This window comes from Centruroides sculpturatus, unplaced genomic scaffold (assembly GCF_000671375.1).
Source record: "Centruroides sculpturatus isolate CEXI.00-Female unplaced genomic scaffold, Cexi_2.0 scaffold313, whole genome shotgun sequence".
Classification (NCBI taxonomy): Eukaryota; Metazoa; Arthropoda; class Arachnida; order Scorpiones; family Buthidae; genus Centruroides; species Centruroides sculpturatus.
In genome coordinates, this window is record NW_019384656.1 from 493948 (window position 1) to 517697 (window position 23750).

A 23750-nucleotide genomic window follows, 5' to 3' on the forward strand; every position below is an offset into this window, starting at 1 on the left:
TTAGTGATCCGTCAAAGGAGATAGTGATATTATTGCAACTTGTAACAGCATTAATTAAATTTTTCTCTAAAATAAGCTTCTTATATAATAAATTATGGCAAAGTCCATTATCTGGACCCAATTGAAATTGTGTGGCTATAGCACTGTCAGGGAACATTTTGTTGAAAATGTTTTTAATATCAGAGCATGAATTGAGTGACATCTTTTTCTTTACAACTGCCAATGCACAAGTTATCTCTGCTTTTATTACATCATCTTTTATCACAAAAGGTGTCAATGTGCTGCTAAGAAATGTTGATTTGGTGAGAGACTGTTCATTAGCGATCTTAGATACATCTTCTACAACAGAAGCTGTTGCACACACATTTTGTTGACTATTAGAAGAGTTTGAATTTGTTGGGGTTAAAAACCTTAACAGTGAAGTTTGTCCTGAATTCAATCTTTTTATTTCAACAAGACTAGAACTATTTGCATTTGATACTAATGCATGCATATTACTTAATGAGAAAACTTTATAACAAATGCAGCAAAATGCTTTTGTATCATCATCTTTTACGGTTCCTAACCAGGAATTAAATTCTGGATGAATAGCTGGATCCAGCTATTGGAGATTAAACCTCGTTTGTTTCCATGCCATTATAATTTAAGGATGTATAAAAACACAAACCTTGAATATTATTATTAAAAGATAGATGAACCAGATCAGATAGAATGTGTAGACATATTATCACAACAGTACGTAAAATATTTAAACGACATCCAATTCGCATCTGCATATATATTAATTAAAAGTAGTGTTGCCAACTCAAAATTCAAATTTACAGCTAGACATTTTAATAAAAATACCCAAATCATATTGTTTCCATTAGAATTGTTTGATTTTTTTTTAGTTAGATTGTTCATAAATCTATTAAATCTAACAAAAAAATGGCTAAATTGACAACTCATTAAAAAAAATGTTCCATTGCTGCCAGTTTGATTTTGGTGTAAAGGCCAGAGTTTTAATAATTATTTTTAATAATTTTTATTTATTATTTACTTAATTTTGCATAAAATTTTCTTAAGAATGCAGACAAAATTTATTTTTTATTTTAACCCTTAATTACAATTATTATATTTATTGCAAATCATATCACAAACCATCTTTCTCACTTTTATAGCAAATTTTAATTAAACGAACCAATATTTTTAGCCATCTTAAATAGCCTTACTCAGGTTTAACATAATTTCAAACGTCAATTATAACATAAGATTTGAAACTTCGAGTTTCACTTGTGTGAGATATGACAACTCTTTCCCTTTGGGAAAATAAAGGAGATAAAGTCAATTCTCCCGTCAGGAAAGTCGAGGGCCTAATAAGTATGTGGGAAACGTGGTACAGGAAAATGAAGACACCTCTTTACTGTTTAACCCATTTATTGTACAAAAATGCTTACAATATAGTTAAAGCTGTCATTGTTTTTCATCTTAAGTTCGTAGCAGCATTGGTGGAATCCGGAGCAATGTTCAGTGAATGATCCAGAAAGGAAAGTTCATTTGATTTCTGTCCAATGTCTAGCACTATTGTAAATCACTTGTGTTTATCCTGAGTTTGAAAAGTCCTCCTTTTGAAAGGCAACTGTTAATTTGTGAAAGGAAAAGGCAGCAGCTGCAGTGAAATAGCAGAGATGAAGTGTGGGGAAAAGGCAAATGACAGAGGTGATTGGTGGCGATGGTTACAGAAGAGATGACTCTTGACAGCCTTGTGTCCTTGAGACACCAGCTTTTATCACCTTCCTGTCCTGCAATCATTCTCTGGATTGGTTTTGGACCCTCACTCACACTTTGTGATGAGGGATCTAATGGATTTTCCAATTTACTTACGTCAATCGAAGAATCAAAGTTCACAGGAGAAATCATCATTGTTTTTTCAAACAATGGAAAATTTGACTCCAATACAAATGATTGACCTTGAACTGTCTAGACCAGCGTTTCTCAAAGTGGTCGATAACGCCCCCTTGTGGGCGCTGGATGCTTTCAGGGGGGCAGTAGAAGGCTCAAAGAGAATTGGGGGGCGTTAAGGAAATATAGAGAGGCGACGGCAGACAAATTCTATATATAAAAATTCGATGGAATATATATAAAATGTTGACATTTTATATATTTTTTATTGAACGTCACAACTTGAATATTTCTAACACATTGACTTTTATTTTAGCTCAGCGTTTCTCAAAGTAAGCAATAACGTCCCCTTCTGGCGCGATGAATAGATCTATGATAGAGGCAGGGTATTGAACGGTGACCAAAGGCAAAATTGGGGCTGATAAGAGGAAACATTGCGTTTAATGGTGTTCCAGATGATGAGAACAATGTACAGTAAGGGCACAAAGTGTGAGATTCATAGAAAAGTTTTCCTAAGAATATTTCCAATCCTTTTCTCACACAAGAGAAAATGGGTTAGGGGGCGTTGGGTATAACTTTATGGAACAAAGGGGGCGGTGGATCGAAAAAGTTTGAGAATTACTGGTCTAGACTATTCCTCAAGTTTTTATAAAAAATTTTTGTTTGTTCCTTTTTTCTCTAATAATTAAACTTTTTACATTTTTCTATTTTAGTGAGTTCTGGGACAATTCCGGAACCTCACACTTGTACTCCTACGACATCATAGTACAGTCGACTCCCCTATAAAGCGGGTTCATATAATGTGGATTCGTATATCATGATGAAAAAATTGCGACCATATTCGTATAAAGACACTAAAAGAGACTTGAAAATGTGGCAAAACATCATCTCTGACTCGTGTCGCAACAGGATTGGTCAAATCTGGACCAATAGTGGACGAGCAGCCAAACTACTTACACACTACAGAGAGTTTAGACGGGTAAGTTGTTTACTATCATCTGTACAGTATATAAATTAGGTACTGTAATTATATACATTTCTTGTGGAAAAAACATTTCTTATTCAATGGCCAAAAAAATTATTTCTATTAATGATGTCTTCAAAGTTCAACGAATTTTTTGCAGAAAAATAACTTATCAGAAAACGCTCCTGCCGTTTGGTGTGCTGCTCTGCGACTAAAACAAGCTTAAGCAATGGCATCATCGAACAGTGCACACTTAGTAAGTAATCATACAAGTTTTTGTTTATAGCATAGTTTATACAGATTATTCCCAAAAAATTATACGTGTTTTAAAAATGTTGAGTCAAATTAGTCTAGAATTGATTAATTTTATGGAAGAAAACCTTTCAAACAGCCGTAGTCCATAAATTGCACACATGCAGGACTGTGATTGGCTCATATATTTAAGGATTCCTACAACGTGAAATTCTTATAAAGTGGAACATATCTACCATGTTGGGGGGGTCAACTGTATTAAGAAAATTGGGATTCTTAAAACTTATAGAATTTAAATAAAATAAGTACAGAAATAAACATCAAACAAAATTACAATTATACATTATTAAAATACAGAAGTTCAGTGCATAGATTTGTAACTACAAATCTCTTTCTTTTGCAACATAACTATAAAAATTGTTTTGGTGTTGTTTCACACAAAAGATAAATTACTAAAAAATTAAAATAAATTTGATTAATTTTTTTAAAAATTTACCAGCTTTTTAATTTTTAAATATTTTAATTATAAGCAAGTTAACATTGGTTAAACTATCAGATTACCTGTTGATTTTCAAAAATATAACTACAGTATATCTATTATAAGTATGATCAATCTTGCCAGTTTTTAAGCCCTAAATTTGCCAAAATCAGTGATATTTGTTACCCAATCCATTTCTGTTAAACTAATTATTAAACTATGTATCAAAGTTATGGAAAAACTGGAAGAGAGGGGAAAAAGTACGCTTGCAGTACAGTACTTTCAAGAAAAATCATAACAACAAATATAAAAAGCTCGTGCCAACCACAAGTCAGTGCCAGCATTTTACTGTAAATGTTGGGTAACTATAATTTAAGATAAACGACTTCCAACAACTTAACACTGCGTTGAATAATAACAATCCATGAAAAACCTTTTTTTACGAGTGTTATGTCACTATTAAATTCCACAAGTTCTTTTGACCTCCACCGAGGTCTGCTTCAGGTGGTGACTGGCCGTGTTTCGACCCGACCGTCGTAATGATGTTGCCAACGATGTAAATAAACTACAGGGATGGGGAAACACTTGCACAGGCGTGGAAGTATTTATTCGAGGAGTTCGAGCAATGGAGGTTAGAGGGGTGAAACCCGACACGCACATTTATTTATTTACATCGTTGGCAACATCGTTACGACGGTCGGGTCGAAACATGGCCAGTCACCACCTGAAGCAGACCTCGGTGGAGGTCGAAAGTACTTGTGGAATTTAATAGTGACATAACACTCGTAAAAAAAGGTTTTTCGTGGATTGTTATAATTTTTATGTTGTGTAGTAATGTTTTAAACATTAAAAATGATTAAATTACAGATTTTTATTGATCTATTTAGCTATTTTGAAGTGAACATTCTAATAAAATACGATTTCAACTTTTAAAAGTTTGTAAACAAATTTTTTATTAGTTAATTTTTTTTTTACATTCTTGAAACCATGTCGGTGATTATTTTTGTCATTTTGAACAACATATAATCAACTAAAAATTGAATAAACTTATTTAAAATGAAAATTGCCCAGTGTTTACGTATTTACACTATATAGTGTTCAAAACGACAAAAATAGTTATTTTTTATTCTAATTAACAATTTCATCTTTTTATAATTGCTGAATTATTAAAATAAAAAATTAAACACTATTACATAAAAGTAGTTTATCCTGTTATTAATCCACAACTGTAAAATTATATGGGTTCAGAACAGTGAAAAAAGCCATTTCAAAATGGATTCTGGTGTATTTTCCTATTAAAGATTGCAGCATTACTTTTTGCCGCCTGTAGATGGCTACGATTGGTCATCCATATCCAGCAAACGAGATCAACAAAGCAGCTAAGGAGACAAATTCCAACTTTCCTCGAACACCAATGTAACTCCCTGACTTTCCAGGTGCATAGGAACCCTGCAAATACTTTAAGTACCCTCCAGAACAAGTCCGTCAGAGTTAAATCTGGTTATTTGGCTATGGAAGATTGTTTCCTGGCCATCCAATACATTGTATAAAGTGAGAGAAAGCCATCAGTAAACCTGAGAATGCCACAGGAACAATTATGTTGAAACCAGGTGGCACTGTTCTGACAGGCTTGTCACTGAGAAACTATCCTGTGGTGTTTGAGTTTCATATCTAGGTCCTGCAAAATTTTTCTGTAAAAAAACATATTAGGATTTTGTCAATTCCAAATCCTACATAATAATACATTTGTAGACCACTACCACTGAAAATGTTTGAATAAAAAAATTTTTACTGCATTAGATGATTTTTTGTTTAGGTGTGCTGATATTTGATGATTATTAATAGAACTGTCTGCCTTGAACTCATTTAGTTGAAGCTAGGGTCATGAAACACTAGAGCCAAACATTGTAGCTGCTGCTGTGGCCACTGCCACCACCATAAATAACAATCATCATGTCACAAAGTTGGTCATTTGAGTCCTTATGTAACATAATTTAGAACTACAGTATTTTATCACTTTTGCAGATTGCAAATTAATATTCACTTATTATTTTTTTTCCTGCTCTGGCATAACATTAATAACTTAAATCCTGCCCCTACCAGACTGTCGACACCTGGACAAATCATAACCTGGGAGACACTTAAAACTGCCTTTATCAAGTTGTTTTGTCAACAATGTAGTATCCAGACATTCATTCTCCTGTATTCATAGCATATGGTTCCTCAACTGTTTGCCAATTTGTATCTTGCTGTTTTCTGGTGATGCAGACTTCCTGCATATATTGGATTGAGGTGACATGCTAAAATAATGCATTGCAAATGCACCATTTTAGCACGTCACCTCAAACAAATGCAAGCCATTTAATGAGACAAATTCTTTTATGACCAAAAACTGACCTTGTTATCCAGAGTTTAGTCAAAACCTTTGCTATTTGGATTTATTTATTTTGTTCCATAAACAACTTTTCCCATCAACACTAAAAAGTGTTAATTTTATCTTTAAAAATAAAAATTAGGCATTCATTCAAGATATTTTAGGCTGATTTTACACTTGACTCAGCAAAGGCCTTTGCCACTAAAATTAGAAATACATTTATACAACAATAATTAGATGAAAAATACAAAGATAAGGGAGATTTAGAATTTCTAAATATGGTCTTATGTAACTATTATGATTAAAAAGTTAATTAAAAATTGTGAAGTAACTTTTAACTTGGCTCAGCACTTTTTCTAGATTTGTCATAATTTAATTATATGTAAGCATTCATATTAATATATATTGAAATTTTTATCTCCTTATAACACTAAATTGATTCTAAATCATTTAACCAAATTTATAGATGTATAACAGTAATCTAATGCAACTCATCAAATCATTAATGATTTGATTCCAATAACAATTAGGTAAATAATACTTAATAATTAAAATGAAATATAAGTAAACAAAACCTTCTTTATAGAAGAGGGATTATCACACTTTTTTTATGTAGATAATTAAATCATTAAATTGTTCTGAATTAAGAACAAAACTGTTAAGTCAAAGTATATTTACTTTGAGATTTGCTTTAACAAGAAATTTTTGTACTTACCAAAATCAGCTCTAGTTAAAATGCATTGCATTGGATGTTCTGTAGTATGTCGAGTTGTGGTAGCTCCTGCTTCGTAACAAGTAGCACATAAGTCATAGTCATAACATATCAGGCATTTGTAACGTTTTCCTCTGAAGTTGCCTTTCAGACAGGAATCACAGCTAACACCTATTAGAAAAAAAAATTCAGTTTTTCTACAACAAATTCAATAGTCAATACATCAAACAAAACTTTGATGAATGTTCCTAAGTATTATGAAATTATATCAAGGTAAATATCAAACATTAATTATGTCTACCTGAGAAGTGTTATTAACTGTACTAGATTATTTATTAAAATCTGTCTTTAGGCAGAATTATTCATATTAAAAATTTTAAAGTGCGTGTAACTAAGTATGTATAAATTCAACAGAATCATAAAATCCAAAAAAGCAGACTATGATAGAGGGAGAAAATATGTATACAGCTAAACATCAGTATTTTTGTAATGAACTAAAACATAAAGAAAAAAAATTCTTTAAAATAATTTTGCACTTTTTTGTTTTTTAAAAGTTAAATAACCTGTGTGAGTAATTTTGGGGACAACCTAAATTTTTGCATAATTTTGGGAACCCCAAAATTATCCAAAAATGCAACAGGTTTGGTGTTGTAAAAATAATTATTATTAGTTTAAGACAATTTAAATATTAAAAATGAAAATTTTCTTATACTAAAGTCTGTCTATGGAAAGAATAACTTGGGATTTAACCAATGAGCATCAACCATTGATCACTTAGTTGTGGTAAGCTACTTCCAGTTTCTTAAACATGTCACTGCCATTATAAACAATGTTATGTAAGCTTCACGTTGTGGTACTGAAATATGAGGAAGTTTGCTACATTAGTAGTTAAATGCAGAATTCTTTACAGTTAACAAATGCTATAAAAAATAACAATTAACAGAAATCCTCCTGCCATCTAGTGAGAGAAAATAAAGTTCACATATTGTCTGACATATTAAATAAAAAGTGTTGACTTCATTACAAAATGTGTTGATTGATTTAACTCAGTGTTTCTCAACCTCTAATGAATCGTCGCCCCCTTCAATAAAACAGTTTGTAGTATCGCCCCTTCGCTTCAAAATTCCGATGCCGAGGGCCGAGGCTAACGCCAAATTTGTACTGCATTGAATAGACTAGTGGCTAGTGTAATGTTATTTGTTTAATTATTGTACGATATAACAAATAAAATATCTAATTATTCTTAATATAATGTTTTACTATATTGCCCAGAAAATTGTTTTTTGCCCCCAAAATATAAATTGTTACTAATCACCCCCTCAACGTGAAAAACCGCCCACATGGGGGCGATATCACCCCCGTTGAGAAACACTGGTTTAACTGAAGCAACACCATACATGACATTGTCTATGGAAAAAAATCAACTTGAGAGCAAACTAGTCATCATATATAAGTAAAAATATGCCACTCATACTAACTCCAAGCACTCAAATTTTAACAAACATTTCTGGAAACATTTTGGGGCCTTCAGTAGTTTCTTACCTCATGAAGAACCTTAAATGTAGGTGGAAATGTTTGTGTTTGTGTTTATATTAAAATTTGAGTGTTAGTGTAAGTACAAGAATAAGTATAACCAAACAAAAAATAGCACACTTAAACTGAAACTATATAATCAACTAACAGACACCTAAAATTTCTTTGTTTATTATGTGCTAGAATTTGCATTTAGGTGTCAGTTAGACTGCGTACACACTAGGCGTTTTTAAACGCGCGTTTTAAAAAACCAAGAGTTCTACTAAAGTGCCCGAAAAGTGTGCGTTTTAAGAAAACTCTATAAACGTGCGTTTAAAAACGCCTAGTGTGTACCCAGCCTTAGTTGAATAAGTATAATTCACAAAAAGATGCTTTTGATCATCTTTTCTGAATTATAGAAAAATTAACCATTAAACTATTTACATAGTGCAAAAGACAGCATAAGGTATGTAGGAATGTTGCATTAAGATAATGTTTATAATATATAATTAACATTTGTTTCCTTCACTTAAATTCATCCAACATGTAACTAATTCACATATCAGAATTGACTTCATACCACTCTTCAGAATCCAGTAAATCAAGAAAGATGTGACTAGTTCTGAGTAGTCCGACTAGTTCTGTATTTCAGACTTGGGTTGTATCTGAATTACAAAAATTGAGACATTCCTCAGTCAACCTCCATTTTGTGGACGTTACAGAAACTACAACATTATTTTCTTTTAGGAAATTAAATAAATATTCTTTAATTAAGCAATAAAGGCTATAATTAATTAATTACACAGAGTCGACTTATGAGTTGTTGAAAACAAGAAAGATCAAGAAAGAGTTTATTTAATTTCCAAAAAGAAAATGTAATGTCTGCAAAATAGAAGATATGACAAATCACAAATGTTTTTGAAATCCATCTGATTCCAGCTTCAGGTTTAAATAGGTCATTTTGAATTGAAATGCACTGAATTACAAATGTTAAATGAAATTATTATATTGTGAATGTGGTATGAAGTTATTATATTTCCAATAATAGAAAAGTATGTTTTGGTATCAGAATTTAATAAAATCAGAACAGAAACCAATAACAAATTAAATGTATTCATTGTTCAAACTACTAACCATAAATTTTCAGTTTATTTAATTTCTATTAGCCACAAATGCAGAATTGTACATCATCTTTGAAATGATGGCAATCTTGTACCAAGGTAAAATAACATTTTCCCCCAATATTTTAGTAGTTAGTTAAAAAAAAAAGAGGGTATCATTCTTGTTTAAAATTGGTCATCATAGTCTCTATTCTCTAACTATAGTAGCCCTCATTATATTGCAATTGTTGGGAGACAGAAAAAACACAATATAACCATCAGTATTATATAATTGAGTACTAAAAATTCTGGGCTTATACTAAACAGATTATATCTACTATGAAATCTCTATCCTCTATTTCTTTCATCAGCAAGTGCTTCCAATATAAAATAAAATTCAGTAACAACACACTTTCAACTGTCTTAAATCATTGTGCTATAATACTTATAAATTACTGTACTAATAAATTTAGCCCTAGAGAAAGGTGTCAGGCACCATCATATTAAATTTAATAATTATAATTTTAGATTAAACTGGAAGAAAATAAAATTCAGCAGGGGCGTGCCGTGACATTTGATGATAGGGAAGCTGTGTTTCTATAAGAAGCTGACATCCAGGGGCAATCAGTTAATTCTTGCTTTAAATGTATTTTTAATAGATTATTTATCTGACGTACTTAATAAACAAGTTCATTATAATTACCTCTGTTATTAGATCCAATATATTCCATATGCCCTCTAAATGCCAATTCTTGCTTTGATAAAAACATATAACATCTATTTATTTAGATATAATATATCTATTACCCATAATTATCTCGTTACAATTTTCAATATTTATTTTATATTATTTACTAATGTTAAATTCTATTCCGCTTCGATTTCCAAATTGCTTCAAATACGAAAGAATCGACGATTTTTCGTGTCTTTTGCCAGCTAAATTGTCAAAGACATTCTTATTCCACACACTAATTTCACTCTGTAAATGCATTTTTATGCATTTACAGAGCCATTTTATCGTGAAAATATCGAACAAATTTTTTTATTGAAGCGTTTATATTTAACTTAGGCATTGGCCGTTCTCTTTTAATGTTTTCTTTTTCATTATATGATCTCGAGCCAAAACTTTTTTAAAATAAATTTTCAATATCGCAATTACATTCCGAATCGCTAGCCACGATATAAGGGCTAAAATTAAAAATAAAATTATAAAAACTTACTTGGTGAAATAAAATGTGTGGTGGATATACATACCTGGTACAAAACATTCTTCAATTGTATGAATATACTTTTAAAGAAAATTATAATTAAATATAACTTTGTAATGAAACGTACATGAAAATAACATAAAATATTCTTTACTCTTTAAATCTTAACCACTTAGTCAAATAGCTCCCTACGAGTGGAATCAGAGACGGTCCTGCTAGGTGTGCGGTGTGTACTGTACATGCACGCGGGCTGCCAAATCCCGAGGGTGCCGATACCCTCGGGATTTGGCAATGTCAAATGTTTCTTTTGTCGCATCACTAATATACCTCAAAAGACGCGACAGGGTTCTTGTAAATTTTAAACGTTTCTCACCATAGCTGTAAAAGTCTAAATATGTTAAACTTAATAGATTGTCCGTCGTTTGTTTTCTAACTAATTCGTTTTAGGACCAGGTGTTGTCCACGGAAATTTCCAAAATTTACAACTTTTCGGTCACTCTCGTCGAACTGGAAAAATTTCTGTCTTTATTACATCTAATACAGTATTTCGAAGAAATCAGTCCCCACTGTACTCGGCTATAGATTGGTTCGGTTAAGCTTTTGTTTAAGTAATATTCCGGCTCTTTCGTCAGGGTTTTGTTTATGTCCCCAATTCCCTAATCGCTTAATTATTTAACTACTTCTTAAGTAGAAATAAGTCGAAACCGGTTACTTTGTACTCGAATATTTGTAGTCTCGGGAAAAAAGTGGAAAGACAAATTTTTATGACAAACGGATACATAAATCGTAAATTTAAGGAAAATAAATTCTAGAGCTTTTTCTGTACCTGGTGCATCTCTCTCATTCATTAAATTTAGTTGTAAATGATGCTACCAAAGTAACAGTTAATTTTTTAACATTATACAAGAATTGTACACGTTTTTTTCTACATCCCCTTAAAGATGGGATGTACGAAATCGTAATATCACTGGTTTAACATCGAAATCCGTGAGTAATATAAAATCGGAAAGCGGAATAAATATATCAAATATTTTAATGGATTTTTTTAACTCCTGTCAACTATACAGAACTATCGTAAAAACATACCAGTAAATTCTTATCGGTTGGGTTAAGTTATAAATCTACTCATTATTCACGTAATCGAAATATCTAGTGGGCAGGCGGCTAACAGCCCAGAACCGGTCCTTGACAGAGTTGTAATCTTATATGTGTGCAGCTTTCACCCAAGGTCGTAGGCTTCCACCGGCTACACCGGGTGAGGTTGGTGTTCTGTAAAGCGCATGCGCAAATCTTGCTTTTCGTAATCTGAAAATACAGGAGATTACACTCCGTCACTAATATTCTAATATACAATAGCAATTTTTTTTTTGTTTTTTTCCACGTGTAGTATAGAAAATTATAATAAGATACATAATGCGGTTATAATAAAATATTGTGCGATTATTTTCATATAATTAAAATTAATATTTATTTATATTTTAGTGAATACGAGGGAAGCGACACTTCCAACACTTCTAATGACGGCACGCCACTGAAATTCAGTATTGCAAAACTAAGCTTATTTGTGATTATATCCTATTAAATAACATTTACATAGATATCAATACCATGAATGCCCATTTACATTAAATGTCATTGTTAAAAACAGTAAAGACAAATACTGTCAATACAAAAACAAAAAACAAAATATCAGTTGCAATTTTATTATACAGTACTATATTTCATAATAAAATTGCTTATTAAAAATTTGTGTAATTTATATTTTTCAATAAAATATATAAATACACTAATTGAAAATTTAAAAAAAACGTATTAAAACATGATAGAATATCGAAACTTATAAAATTAGAGAAAAAATTCTCTAAAAAAGCAAAATAAAGTTACTACTGTATAAAAATTTTAGAATTTTCCATTCAGAAATAATGAATCTTTTACATAAACATCACAAAACCAATAAATTTGTAAAACCAAACAATCACCAGATGACCAACATGTGTAAGAAATCTTTTCCTTACACATTCTGTGGTCAATTTGAAATTTTGCACCTTTATGTGAATTGCCAGTATTACTCAATTCATATAAAGATGTGAAATTTTGAATTTACAGAAACTTATGAGACAACAGTACTTAAAATGAATAAATAAACAACTTTTAATATCAAAGGGACATAAATGATAATTACTATTTTAAATAAATGATAACTATTTTATGACATAAATGATAAGCAATATGGGTGGACAGATCAATTATTTAGATCTTGACAAATTTATTGTTTCAAAATAGTAGTTTCAAAGACAATGGTAGGAATAAAATATCATATTTCATTGCAAAAACAAATTTAATGACAATTTTTATTTTAAAATTTATTGACTCAAGTGCTTTAAAATTTGGGGAACCCCAAAAAAATACCAGCCATTTTGCCTGTTTAAAATTTTTTTTGCCACCAGTTTTACTTACTAACAGGGATGTGGAGTTGGAGTCGTGGAGTTTTGGTGTTTTAGTCGGAGTCGTCAAAAATTCATTGACTCTGACTCCTCTTTACTTTTCTCAACTTATGTATATAAAACAGAAAAGTATTGGAATCACATCAAATTTGACCCTCAGACTGTTTTGCAAATCTATACGTTGGAAGACCTCCTAAACCCAAATAATGTCAAACAAAGGAGGAAAATTCGTGCATGCATGTGTGGGGATGTCTAGTTTTTTTTTTTTTTACTTTCTTTAGTCTGTTTTGAGATATTTAACAATATCATAGAATGGGTAAAGTTGAAGAAATAAAATTTGCCACAGCAGCTTGTGTAAAACGGCATTAATGCTATTAAATTTTGGTTCTTAATTAAAGGTTGACTGTCGACAGGGTGGAGACAGAAGGGGTCATGTATCATATCTCTAGTTTGGTTGGACTTAATTAATGAATATTTTACTTGTTATTAGCAATCACAATTTTTTATAATTTTGAGGGTAGAGATGAGTTTTAGTTTTTTTCATTTTATAACAAAACCTAGGTTTAATAGTATAGTAAAACCTGGTTAAGATGTTTTTTTTTCTCCTAAGTCGTCCAAATTCTGCAGTATCGTCATTTTACCCATAAGCAGTGGTGTCAGAAGATGTCGCCATCCCAGGGGAAAAATTTACATGGGCCTCAGGAATAATTTAAAAAAGTTGTGGAATGAAGTTTGGATTCCTGTGAATCCTGGACTCGGGAAATTTTACCCCATCATCCCACTCTCTTGTCAGTCCTGCTTATAAGGCACTTGTTAAAAATTCCTGTATAAGATGTTCCTTTATGAGATGTTACAAAGTATCAATTCCATAAAGCAATTTTTACCCATTTAAAATGATTACATCAGTGACTATTGCAATAGTGTTTTTCTCAGAAAATGCATGCACAAAAATCCTGTAGTCTTCATAGAAGGGCAGCCTACTCTTCTATGGAGACTACAGGATTTCAAATATACTGAACAAAATAATGCCCCCACACATTCTAACATCCATATATACAGAAAATCCCAAACCTTTTGCATATCTCAACATTTCAAGGTGTCTTGAGTCCTTAAATGTAAAAATTTGAGGAGGAGTCATTTCTGACTGATCGCTACACTTTCCCAGCTGTTATATATAGGAAAGTAAAAATTATTGAATACATATTTATATATATTGACTATGTCATTACTTAAGAGGAGTCTTTTAGCTTTGAAATAAAAAATGTTGCTACGTTCTATCTTTATTAGAACTATTTATTAAAGGTTTTATTTGAGGTAATGTGATACTATCAGAATTTTCAGGCCTATTTTGTTAACAAGTCTGCCTCTAGTTGAAGTCCAATGGTAAGGCAAAGTCGGAGTCAGTAGATTTTTACACAACTCTAGTCCTGCTTACTAATTAATACAGATGCTGGTAGCTCTCTATCAGTTTGGAGTTTGGAAAGCAAAAGTAACATGTTAAGCTGTCACTTAGAAGTAAGAATCATTTTTGAATCATTTTTAATGAATAATTCCAGACACATTTGACCACAATGCTTAAACAGTAGTTCACATGTTCTGTCATACTATAACTGTTTTTTTGCTAATATTAAAATACTATAATGCTAACAGTGTTTTTAATAATTTACATAGTTGCATATAACTAATATAGAATACAAGATGAACTTAATAGTATAATAATCAAAATTTCACAGTTTAACAGCATTAAGGATATTTATTAAAGTTAAGATTCAAAGAAAGCAAGAAATATTTGGATCCAAACATTTCTTGATATTTAAAAAGGTATTTCTTTGAAACTTAAAAGCTTCAACTATAAGAAAAAAAATTTGATTCCAAATTACTTCAAAACATGACTAACAAATAAATTTGATGTATACTTTGTGTCAACTATTTCTCAGTATTTTGACAGTATCAAAATTAGTATAACATGATATTTATAAATATATTATGAAATGCAAACTAAGTCATTGCTTAAAAATAAAAATTTTACTTAAAATATTCAAAATATACTAAAAAAATTATCAACTATGACAAATTTGTAGTGAAGTTAAGATGCTCCAAGTACAGATTGAATTCAATTTTGGCTAGCTTCAACCTTTTTTCATAATTTCAGTACAGCTTTTTCCTCTAATTTGTACTGGATAGCTTACACTTTATTAGCAATTCCTGTTAATTTTATAACACAAGATTGATTTATAATTTTGTTTTATGACTTACAAGCTATTAAAAACTTTCTGAAATATGATAAAGTTATCATCAGTATATTGATTGAAGAGCAATCTTTCTACAAGTAGGCTTCTAGTAAGCCATATTTTTCTTATGGAGTTGTAGTCTAAGCTTGCTGAGTATCAATACACTCTACAATTGCCAGTTTGCTAGACACTAAAATACAGGTTATCAGAATCTTGAGTCAAACATGTTTGACTATAATTTTGCACTTTCCACATTACATGATTGTTGGTAGTTATTTACTATAACAATGAGCTTTTGTTTACAAGTTTTCACCATTCACTCTTCTAAAATGGCCACGCAAGGAAAATCAGAAGGTGATATTCAACTCTGCATTGATTTAATTATTAAATGAGAATTGCAGTCAAGTCAGAAAGGCTGAAATAATACAAAAGCTTCAAGCTGTAAAAATAATCTTTTATTTATTTATTTTTCATTAAGTTCAAGTTTTTTTTAGATTTATATCTTCAGAAACAATTCAAACAAATGACTCATTACCATAGTAATGGTGATCTAATTATACTGTCATGGTAACAAATGATAAACTCTCAAATCAATAAATTCTGCATAAAAAGCTTTTTACACTAATTAAATGTTTTAAAAAGTACATATAAATTCATTAGATTTCTTAAACCATAACAACATAAGGCTACACCGCAGTAAGGGAACAGTGAAGATCTTTAAGAACTCGAATTATTCTGCATCTTCACACAGTCCAAATTTGGCATCATCCAAAAGTGCAGAATATGCCAATTGCACAAATGAGGTTGGTGAAATTTGCTGTAGAAAAATTATGAAAAATAGCTGCAAAAACATTATAACAACATGGAGTAACATCTCAACTAAGCATGTAGATATTAATGAAAAAATTTACCAAAATCCAGGGATTGTGTGTTTCAATAATGAAATTGGAAGATTGTTTACTTTGTTCTTGATCAGTGCAGTCACTTGTTACATTGCAGTCTAATTATGATTAAATTCACTATTTATCACACCGGAACTACTAAACAATTTACACACCTGAACCATTTACAGTGTGATCACACAAAAATCGGTAAACAAACGTTTTCGAACCCCTTCTGGGTTCGAAAATGTTTGTTTACTGATTTTTGCGTGATCACACCGTAAATGGTTCAGGTGTGTAAATTGTTTACTAATTATGATTTATGCAATTGTAGTAGGGACAAGTTGGTCTCGATTATAAAACCACAATTTTGATTTTTTACAAAGAACTGAAACAACAACTTTAGAAAGAACCAAGAAAGCACATTTTTATTTCAAAACTCTTGATGCTATTTAAATGAGTGCTATTTTATATCAGCTTAAATTAAAATGAAATATTCACTTATTCCTGATGGAAAATCTGAAAATTAATAAACTGCATTTAAACTTTCTGAACTGTCTTAAAATAGAAGTTGCATTATTTTATAAACACATTTCCCATATTCCTTAAAAATGATAAAAATTGTTAGGTATGGAAACAGATAAACTTGTATAAATTTTCTTTCCTGAATTTGTTTTTTTTTAAATTTTGTAGCTTAAGAATTGAATTTTATATCCTTCTGAAATGCATTGCTGAATAAAAGTATTGAGTTAAATGTCTTTGTCTCTCTCTGATCAATACAGATTGCTGAAAAAAGATGTAATCTTGGACTAGTGATTTTTAGTTACAAGAAAGAAAATTTATATTTTCTGTATTTTTCATAAATATTGACATCAAAATTTATCTTATTTTAAAAAGTTTAGTAATTCTTTTGAAAATATGATCATATTATTAATGTGTTTTCTAATAATGTTCATGCATTTCTTAAATAATTTTCCAGAGGGGCAATACATGCCATAGTCATAAATAGATAATAGTTTTTGGATGTCAAAAAGTCCACTAATTTTTAAATACAAAATTAGTCAAAATCATCTTCAAGACGAAATCAACCAAAAAGAAAATTGTTTGACTTGTTCTGTTATACTAATTCCCCTTGTAGCCAGAGGCAGGGGCAAATCTACATAAGGACTAATAGGAAAGTCTTGGGCCCCCCAGGTGTCAAGGGCCCACAAAAATTAAATCATCGTCATAAATTTTTAATACTTTCTCATTAACAATGAGCACTTATTTTATTAACTATTTTTATAATTATTTGTTTTATTGTAATCAATGTAATGTAATTAGTCAGTAATTAATCAATGTAAATATTTCTTATGTTTTTAATATAAGATATAGAGTTCGTCATTCAATACCATTTCATAAATAAATATATTTCAACTATGATTTTGATGTTATTAAAAATGAATTTTAAACCCTAATTTAGAGATTTTTAATCTAACAAAAAATGGGGCCCCATTGGACTTCAATAGGTCAGAGGCCCCAAAAAACCTATATCTGCCCCTGCAAAGAGGTAAAACAATTTCTCCAGGTGCATAAAGAAAATATTTTCAGAGAATAGAGTTCAAGTGTGATTTTCATTTCACAAATTTTCATAATAATTGAACTTTATCAATCATCCACTGCAATAACTGTATACAATGATACTCATAAAATCATCAATAAATAATGATGTTTTCCAAGTCAGCTTTTGTTCATAATTTTTACTTAGCTATTATTACTTTTGTATTAATACTGTTCAGAGTATTACAACAAATTACATATTTTATTAAATGAGCATTATTATCATTTGGAAAATTCTGTATTTTTCTTACATAAATAATCTATGTATAAAAGAAGTTTTTACAGGTCTGTTGTAAATTAAGTTAAATGTGAACGGGATTGGACTTCACCTGATCAATAGATAGCAAGAAACAAGAAAATTATCATCCAGGAGTTAAACTATGTATAAATAATTTATATTAATTTATAGCGATATACGTAGTTTAACACCTAATGATAATTTTCTCGTTTCTTGCTTATAATGTATGTAACCAGAGAGAATGCCAAAGTAAATTCACACCTTTGAAATCAGTAAAAAAACTACTTTAGAACTACTGTGTGTGTAACAGTTTCCAATAACAAATAAGTAAAGCAAATCCAAGATTAAATTATATTAAAATCAATCATCAATGGATTTGTTATTTTATTATAATCACAGATAAACGTAGTAAGTATTAACTGGTTATAGTGTTAAAATATCAAAATGTACTGTACCAATTATGTACACAAACAGATGATGATAATCCAAATATTACAATTACTTTTATTACTTTTCACTCAAAAATTTCCAGATTTTCAATTCAAATGAATAAAATTTATTTGACATATGGATGTTCAATTAATAGATTTATTTGTTGTTGAATGTTAGATTCAAAACTTTTTTGCAGCATAAATGTAATGTTTATTTGATTAATATATTCTGTTTTCATTCCTTATCAATAATAACACTATAGTTATAATTTGTTTTTCTTTATAGGCTGACAAAAAAGTTTATTCTCAAAACAACTGACTGCATTTATAGATTAGGCTAAATCAAAACACATGTTATGGCTATCAATATAAAGTCATTAATGTGACTATTACTTAAAAACAAAATTAAGATTGAAAAATAGTTTTAATCTGATCAGACTAAGCTAAAAAAGGAAAATCAATGTAAGAAATTACATTAAAACTGAAGTTTAAAATGGTTTAGAAAAGCCACTTAAGTTTAAATAAATATATATATTTATTACAAAAGAAGTTACATATGTAACCATCACCACTACAGGATTTTTCTTATTGTTTTAGAATTGACTCTTCCATTTTTTCCCAAATTGATTTTCTAATACCATAAATGTTAAAAAACAAAATTCAAAAATTTCTGTAAAAATAAATTTTTTCTAACAGTCTTACATTTACTTAGTAAGTTTAGGTCATCAATTTGCATAAATTGGATTTAAAAGAAAACACTAATCATAACTGTAATTAAATCTTGATAAGTTTTATACTTAATATAATATGTTAAATTTGTGGTAAAAAAGTTATAGGTTATTGCTATTATTTTTTTTTGTTTTCTTAACTTCTAACACTTAATAAAATATGTAGTAGTTGTTATTTTATAGTAATTATAAAAAAGATAATTTTTTAAAAAGATTACAACTTTATATCAGTTATGCCAACCATAATAAGCAACATTTTGTTAAAGTACATCTAAGTGTGATACAACTAAGCAGTACAAACATTTTCAAGAAAATCATATCAAATATATTCAACATTAAATGGCTTTTGTTTTCACATATTATAGAAAAATATCTTCAAAATATATTTGTCTTAGTTTGCAAAGTCATAACAGCATTGATCTATTGACTATAAATTTGCTGGCATTTCCCAATTTCACAATACTTTTAGTTTCATTCCATACTGAAATCACATATATAATAATGGAAAGATTTTTTTATGTATATTGCAATAACTTAATCTTCTAAATTATAAACTGGTTATTATTTGAATTAATTCCATAGATTCCAGTTGCAGAAGAGAACTCAAAAGAGGATATCTAAAACTGAATAAACAATGCTTCTTAATCCAGCAATTAATTACAATTAATGAAACGTTTTTGGCTATATTTATCTGCCATCTTCAGGCTTAAAATATATAGAATTTCATATAGTAGTCTGCTTTGTAATCACTTATTTTTTTCTTATTCTATATTTTTAACCTGAAAATGGCTGAAAACGTTTGCTATTTGATTCTTAATTACTGAATTACAGATTGTTGTTCATTCTATTTCTCACTTGCAGCTCCTTATCTATTTTTAAGCTGTTAAAGCACCATTATAGCTTTGGGACATGTTTACAAACATTTGTGACGTTACATTATTTTAATTTTTGTAGAAAAACATGGAATTTCTGAAAAAATATTTCACACAAAACTACAAATTAATTATTAATTTTTTTAAATAAACTAAATAACTTTTTCAAGTTAATCATTGTGTAACTAAATATATAAATATCACTACATTAAAGAGGGAATTTTTTTTTAAATGTTACACGAAATTTATTAACATAATTTTATGTTTTTCTAACTGGATTTATATTGAAATGCGCAAAAATAGGCCTAAGTACACTGTTAAGATTAGGCCTAACGAATCATTCGTCGATTTTGTAGCTGTATTAGATTATTTCTTATAAGTTCCTGCTTATTACGTGATTTTGTAATATTCTCGGATTAAATATAACGATATTTTATATAAATAAGTAAGGAAACCTTCATGAAAACAGTCATTTTTAAACCAAGACTCACCTTCATGACGGGACATCGCAGTTGCTGATGCTGACGCCTCCAAATATTTTATATTTTGTTGCAAGTATATTCAAATAAAGCTTAAAGAAGCTTTAATTCGACATTACAAAATCGTTTCACAATTCATTTTAAATGTAATTTCGGCTTCCCTTCACTTACTTACGCATTCTTCTTCCGATAACTAACCAGACGACAGTGACGTCATGGCGCGTGGTGTGAAAATTTTCATCAAAAAATTGAAAATTTCGATAAATTTTTTATGTAAAATATTAAATTACAAATTATTTTAAATCGTTAAGTAGTTTTAATATATTTAATTTCTAAATAATTTCGTAATTATTTATTAATTTGTTATTAGATTCCGTCCGGTCCTGTTTCTTCTTCGGCTGGCTTCTACTAGTTCAAAATGGCGGCTCCCGTTAATCGTGTGTTAATATACGGCGGTAAAGGTGCACTCGGAAGCTGTTGCGTTTCGTTTTTTAGATCTAAAAATTGGGTAGGTTCATTTTTAAACTTGCTTACAAACGAGCTTTTCATTTTATTCCATCTAAAGCTAAATTTTCAAGTAGAAAATTAAATAAATTTTTATTGAGCTCATCCTATTTACTTGTTATTAATATAAATTCTGTAAAATAAATAAATGTTTTTTTTAAAATAAAAACTGAAGTTTTAATGATATAAGTTATCAGGATTTGTATTATTTATATAGAATATTTAATGCTTAAGTTTTACATTAGATTTATTATATTTAAATATATTTTTTTGGCATTTGTTTACATAACAATATGTTTATCAATTTTTAGTATTTAAAACAGATACACTTCATTATATAAATATTGGACAGTATTTAACTTTTGAAATTATCATCTCATTTAATTATTTAATGAAAATAACAGGAAATTTAATATGAAGAATGATTTAAACATGTTGAAAATTACAATGTTGCAAAAAGCAGGATGTTATGAAATTAAATAGAATTATTACATATTTTATCTTTTTATTAGCGATACACCCAAGAACAGACTGTTAGGCTCTGGCCCCTCGCTAAAACTTGCTTTAAAATATTTTAGAATTCATATAGAAAAAAAGGAAAGACAGAAATGCAATGTGAATGTATAGACGAAGTAAAATTGTAAGTCCTAAGATTGGATGTCTCTGGTTGGAATGTATAAAATGTTGATTTTGACTGTTCCTGCAACCTAAGTGGAACCTAAGTGGAAATTGTGTTGCATCCGGTGGCACTTGGCAATGGGTAAGGAACCACTTAGCAAGTGAAGGGGGTCTGAAGCCAAATGATCGATCAAAACAGTCGTGTTAATAAAACCTCGTGTCTCGAGGACACTGGGTTATTGCCTTCAAAAAACACAAAGAAGTGCCGTGCCATTCCTAAGGTTCTTTCTCCAAGATTCCTTTTGTGTGTTCTTTTGCCAAGGTCCTTTTAATCCACTGTTTTTCCTTGTTCTTTTTGTCATGCTCTTGTTGGATATTAATCATCTAGTGTTAGTTTTCTGTTTTCAGGAAATGTTGCACTTGAATCTAAACTTAATTTAATAAGAACAAACCTTAATCTAAAGGGATTTAGATTAAAGTTTGCTCTTACTCATATTTGCCATGTGAATTGTTTTTCACCCATAATGTAAAAACTAAATGTGCATGTGGAAATTCAGACATTTGTGAAACCTTTAAAAACAGCAAAAACTATTTAATTACAAATGTTTTTGGTTATTTTTAAAGACCATCCTCAGTTAGAATACAAAATTAAACTTAAGCAAAAATAGAATATATTGGATATGGAAGATCTGTTATATTCTATTTTTGCTAAGCTCAATTTTGTATTCTACCTAAGGATGGTCTTTAAAAATGATCGAAAAAGTTTGTAATTAAATTGTTTCTGCTGTTTTTAAAGGTTTCATCTGAGTTTTTCATCCATCTTGATTTGTATGTAATGTCTACTTACTTGTGTTTCTATGTATAACCTTGTTTGCCAAATTACATTTGAAATAAGTTAATAGCCATTTTATTTGAATATGTGATACTTTGTTGTTACTCTTATGAGGGAACTGTAGGACATACCACAAAACAATTATATTCTAAAAGACCCAAAAGGGCATACAGCAACATCTGGCTAGACCTGGCATTCTTTGACCTACCTAGGCCGTTGTGCCACAAAACCTCTGGACTATTGCTCCAAAGACTTGGAAATAAATCTGTATGGTTTGAAAAATCCAAGGAAATTTTTGGGAGTGTCTGTTCTAGATATGTTGGGTCTCATCCCTTATCATTCAGTCATCCTATTGTGAGCCTTGTCAAAGCCATAATGGGATTAATAAAAAGACTTTCTTAATTAATACCCATACAGAAAAAAAAATAAAATAGAAATGACACCTCAGTTAAAAGCTAATTACTTCATAGTGTGTAATGAAAAATGTATGCTCTTGTAAGCTATGACTCTCTATTGCCTGAAAATGAAAACATGATAATGGAAACTAAAAAACAAGTGATTCTGTTTCGAATCACTTGTTTTTTAGTTTCCATTATCAAGTTTTCATTTTCGGGCTTTACACCTAAGCTTTACACCATTTGAATATATTGGATAAATGCAGAAATTGTTGAAACTAATTACAATAGTCTCATTTTAATTCAAACTTTGAGGAAAACAGTTCAAATTAAAAGACCATTTCTGGATGCTACTTAACAAAAAAAAATTTTAACAACACATTAACACCACATGGCAAGCAAAATAAAGTTCAATCAATGAGAAATGAGACAAACGGGACATTCCAATTTTCAACGCTGACTCAGGGCTGATCTCAACATTCGTTAAAATTTGTTCCTTTTTTCAACGTTGGGGTAACGCTGTTGTCAGCGCTGACTCAACACACTCAGCACTCAACAGATATGTTGACTGCTACTTTCCAATGAATTGTGGGTAATTGGTAAGACATTTGAATGGAATCCATCTTGCTGAGAATGGAATTATGGGAACTAAGCACTCCTTACTCGAGTTGGAACGTCGTTGATGACGTCAAATTGTTGACTTCAACACTCAACACTCGTGTTGAAAATTGGAATGTCCCGAAAGGTACAGTAGTGCACTTTGGATTCCAAGTCTAAAGCTCAATATTATCTACAAGAAGCCATGATGAGCAAGCACCTACAGAGTGACACTAAAATGTCCTAATTGTGTGCCAACTGATCAGAAATGTTTTTAAATTTTAATTAATTTATTTTGAAATTTGATATTTAGACTTCAAAACTGGAAAGATAATGATAATCTACTAACATGCACTCTTGATTTGGAGGTGGCATAGCTGAGTTCTAATTATTGAATTTTACATTGATTTAAATAGAAAT

The 23750-nt window shown here is 30.0% G+C and overlaps 2 protein-coding genes across 2 annotated transcripts in view; one reads left to right on the plus strand and one right to left on the minus strand.

Annotated features, from left to right (window-relative positions):
• LOC111626451 (E3 ubiquitin-protein ligase KCMF1-like) overlaps positions 1 to 20623 on the minus strand; it is a 59263-nt gene extending 38640 nt beyond the window's left edge. Inside the window, exons 1-2 of the mRNA XM_023369822.1 lie at positions 20397 to 20623; positions 6665 to 6832 (exon numbers count right to left, since the gene is read on the minus strand). Of these exons, the coding sequence (XP_023225590.1) occupies positions 6665 to 6832; positions 20397 to 20412 (184 nt within the window). The 5' untranslated portion in view covers positions 20413 to 20623. The remainder of the gene's footprint in view (positions 1 to 6664; positions 6833 to 20396) is intronic.
• A 131-nt stretch (positions 20624 to 20754) lies between these two features.
• The window catches only part of LOC111626450 (dihydropteridine reductase-like), a 75658-nt gene continuing 72662 nt past the window's right edge, over positions 20755 to 23750 (plus strand). The window contains exon 1 of the mRNA XM_023369821.1: positions 20755 to 20892. Within this exon, the coding sequence (XP_023225589.1) occupies positions 20803 to 20892 (90 nt within the window). The 5' untranslated portion in view covers positions 20755 to 20802. The remainder of the gene's footprint in view (positions 20893 to 23750) is intronic.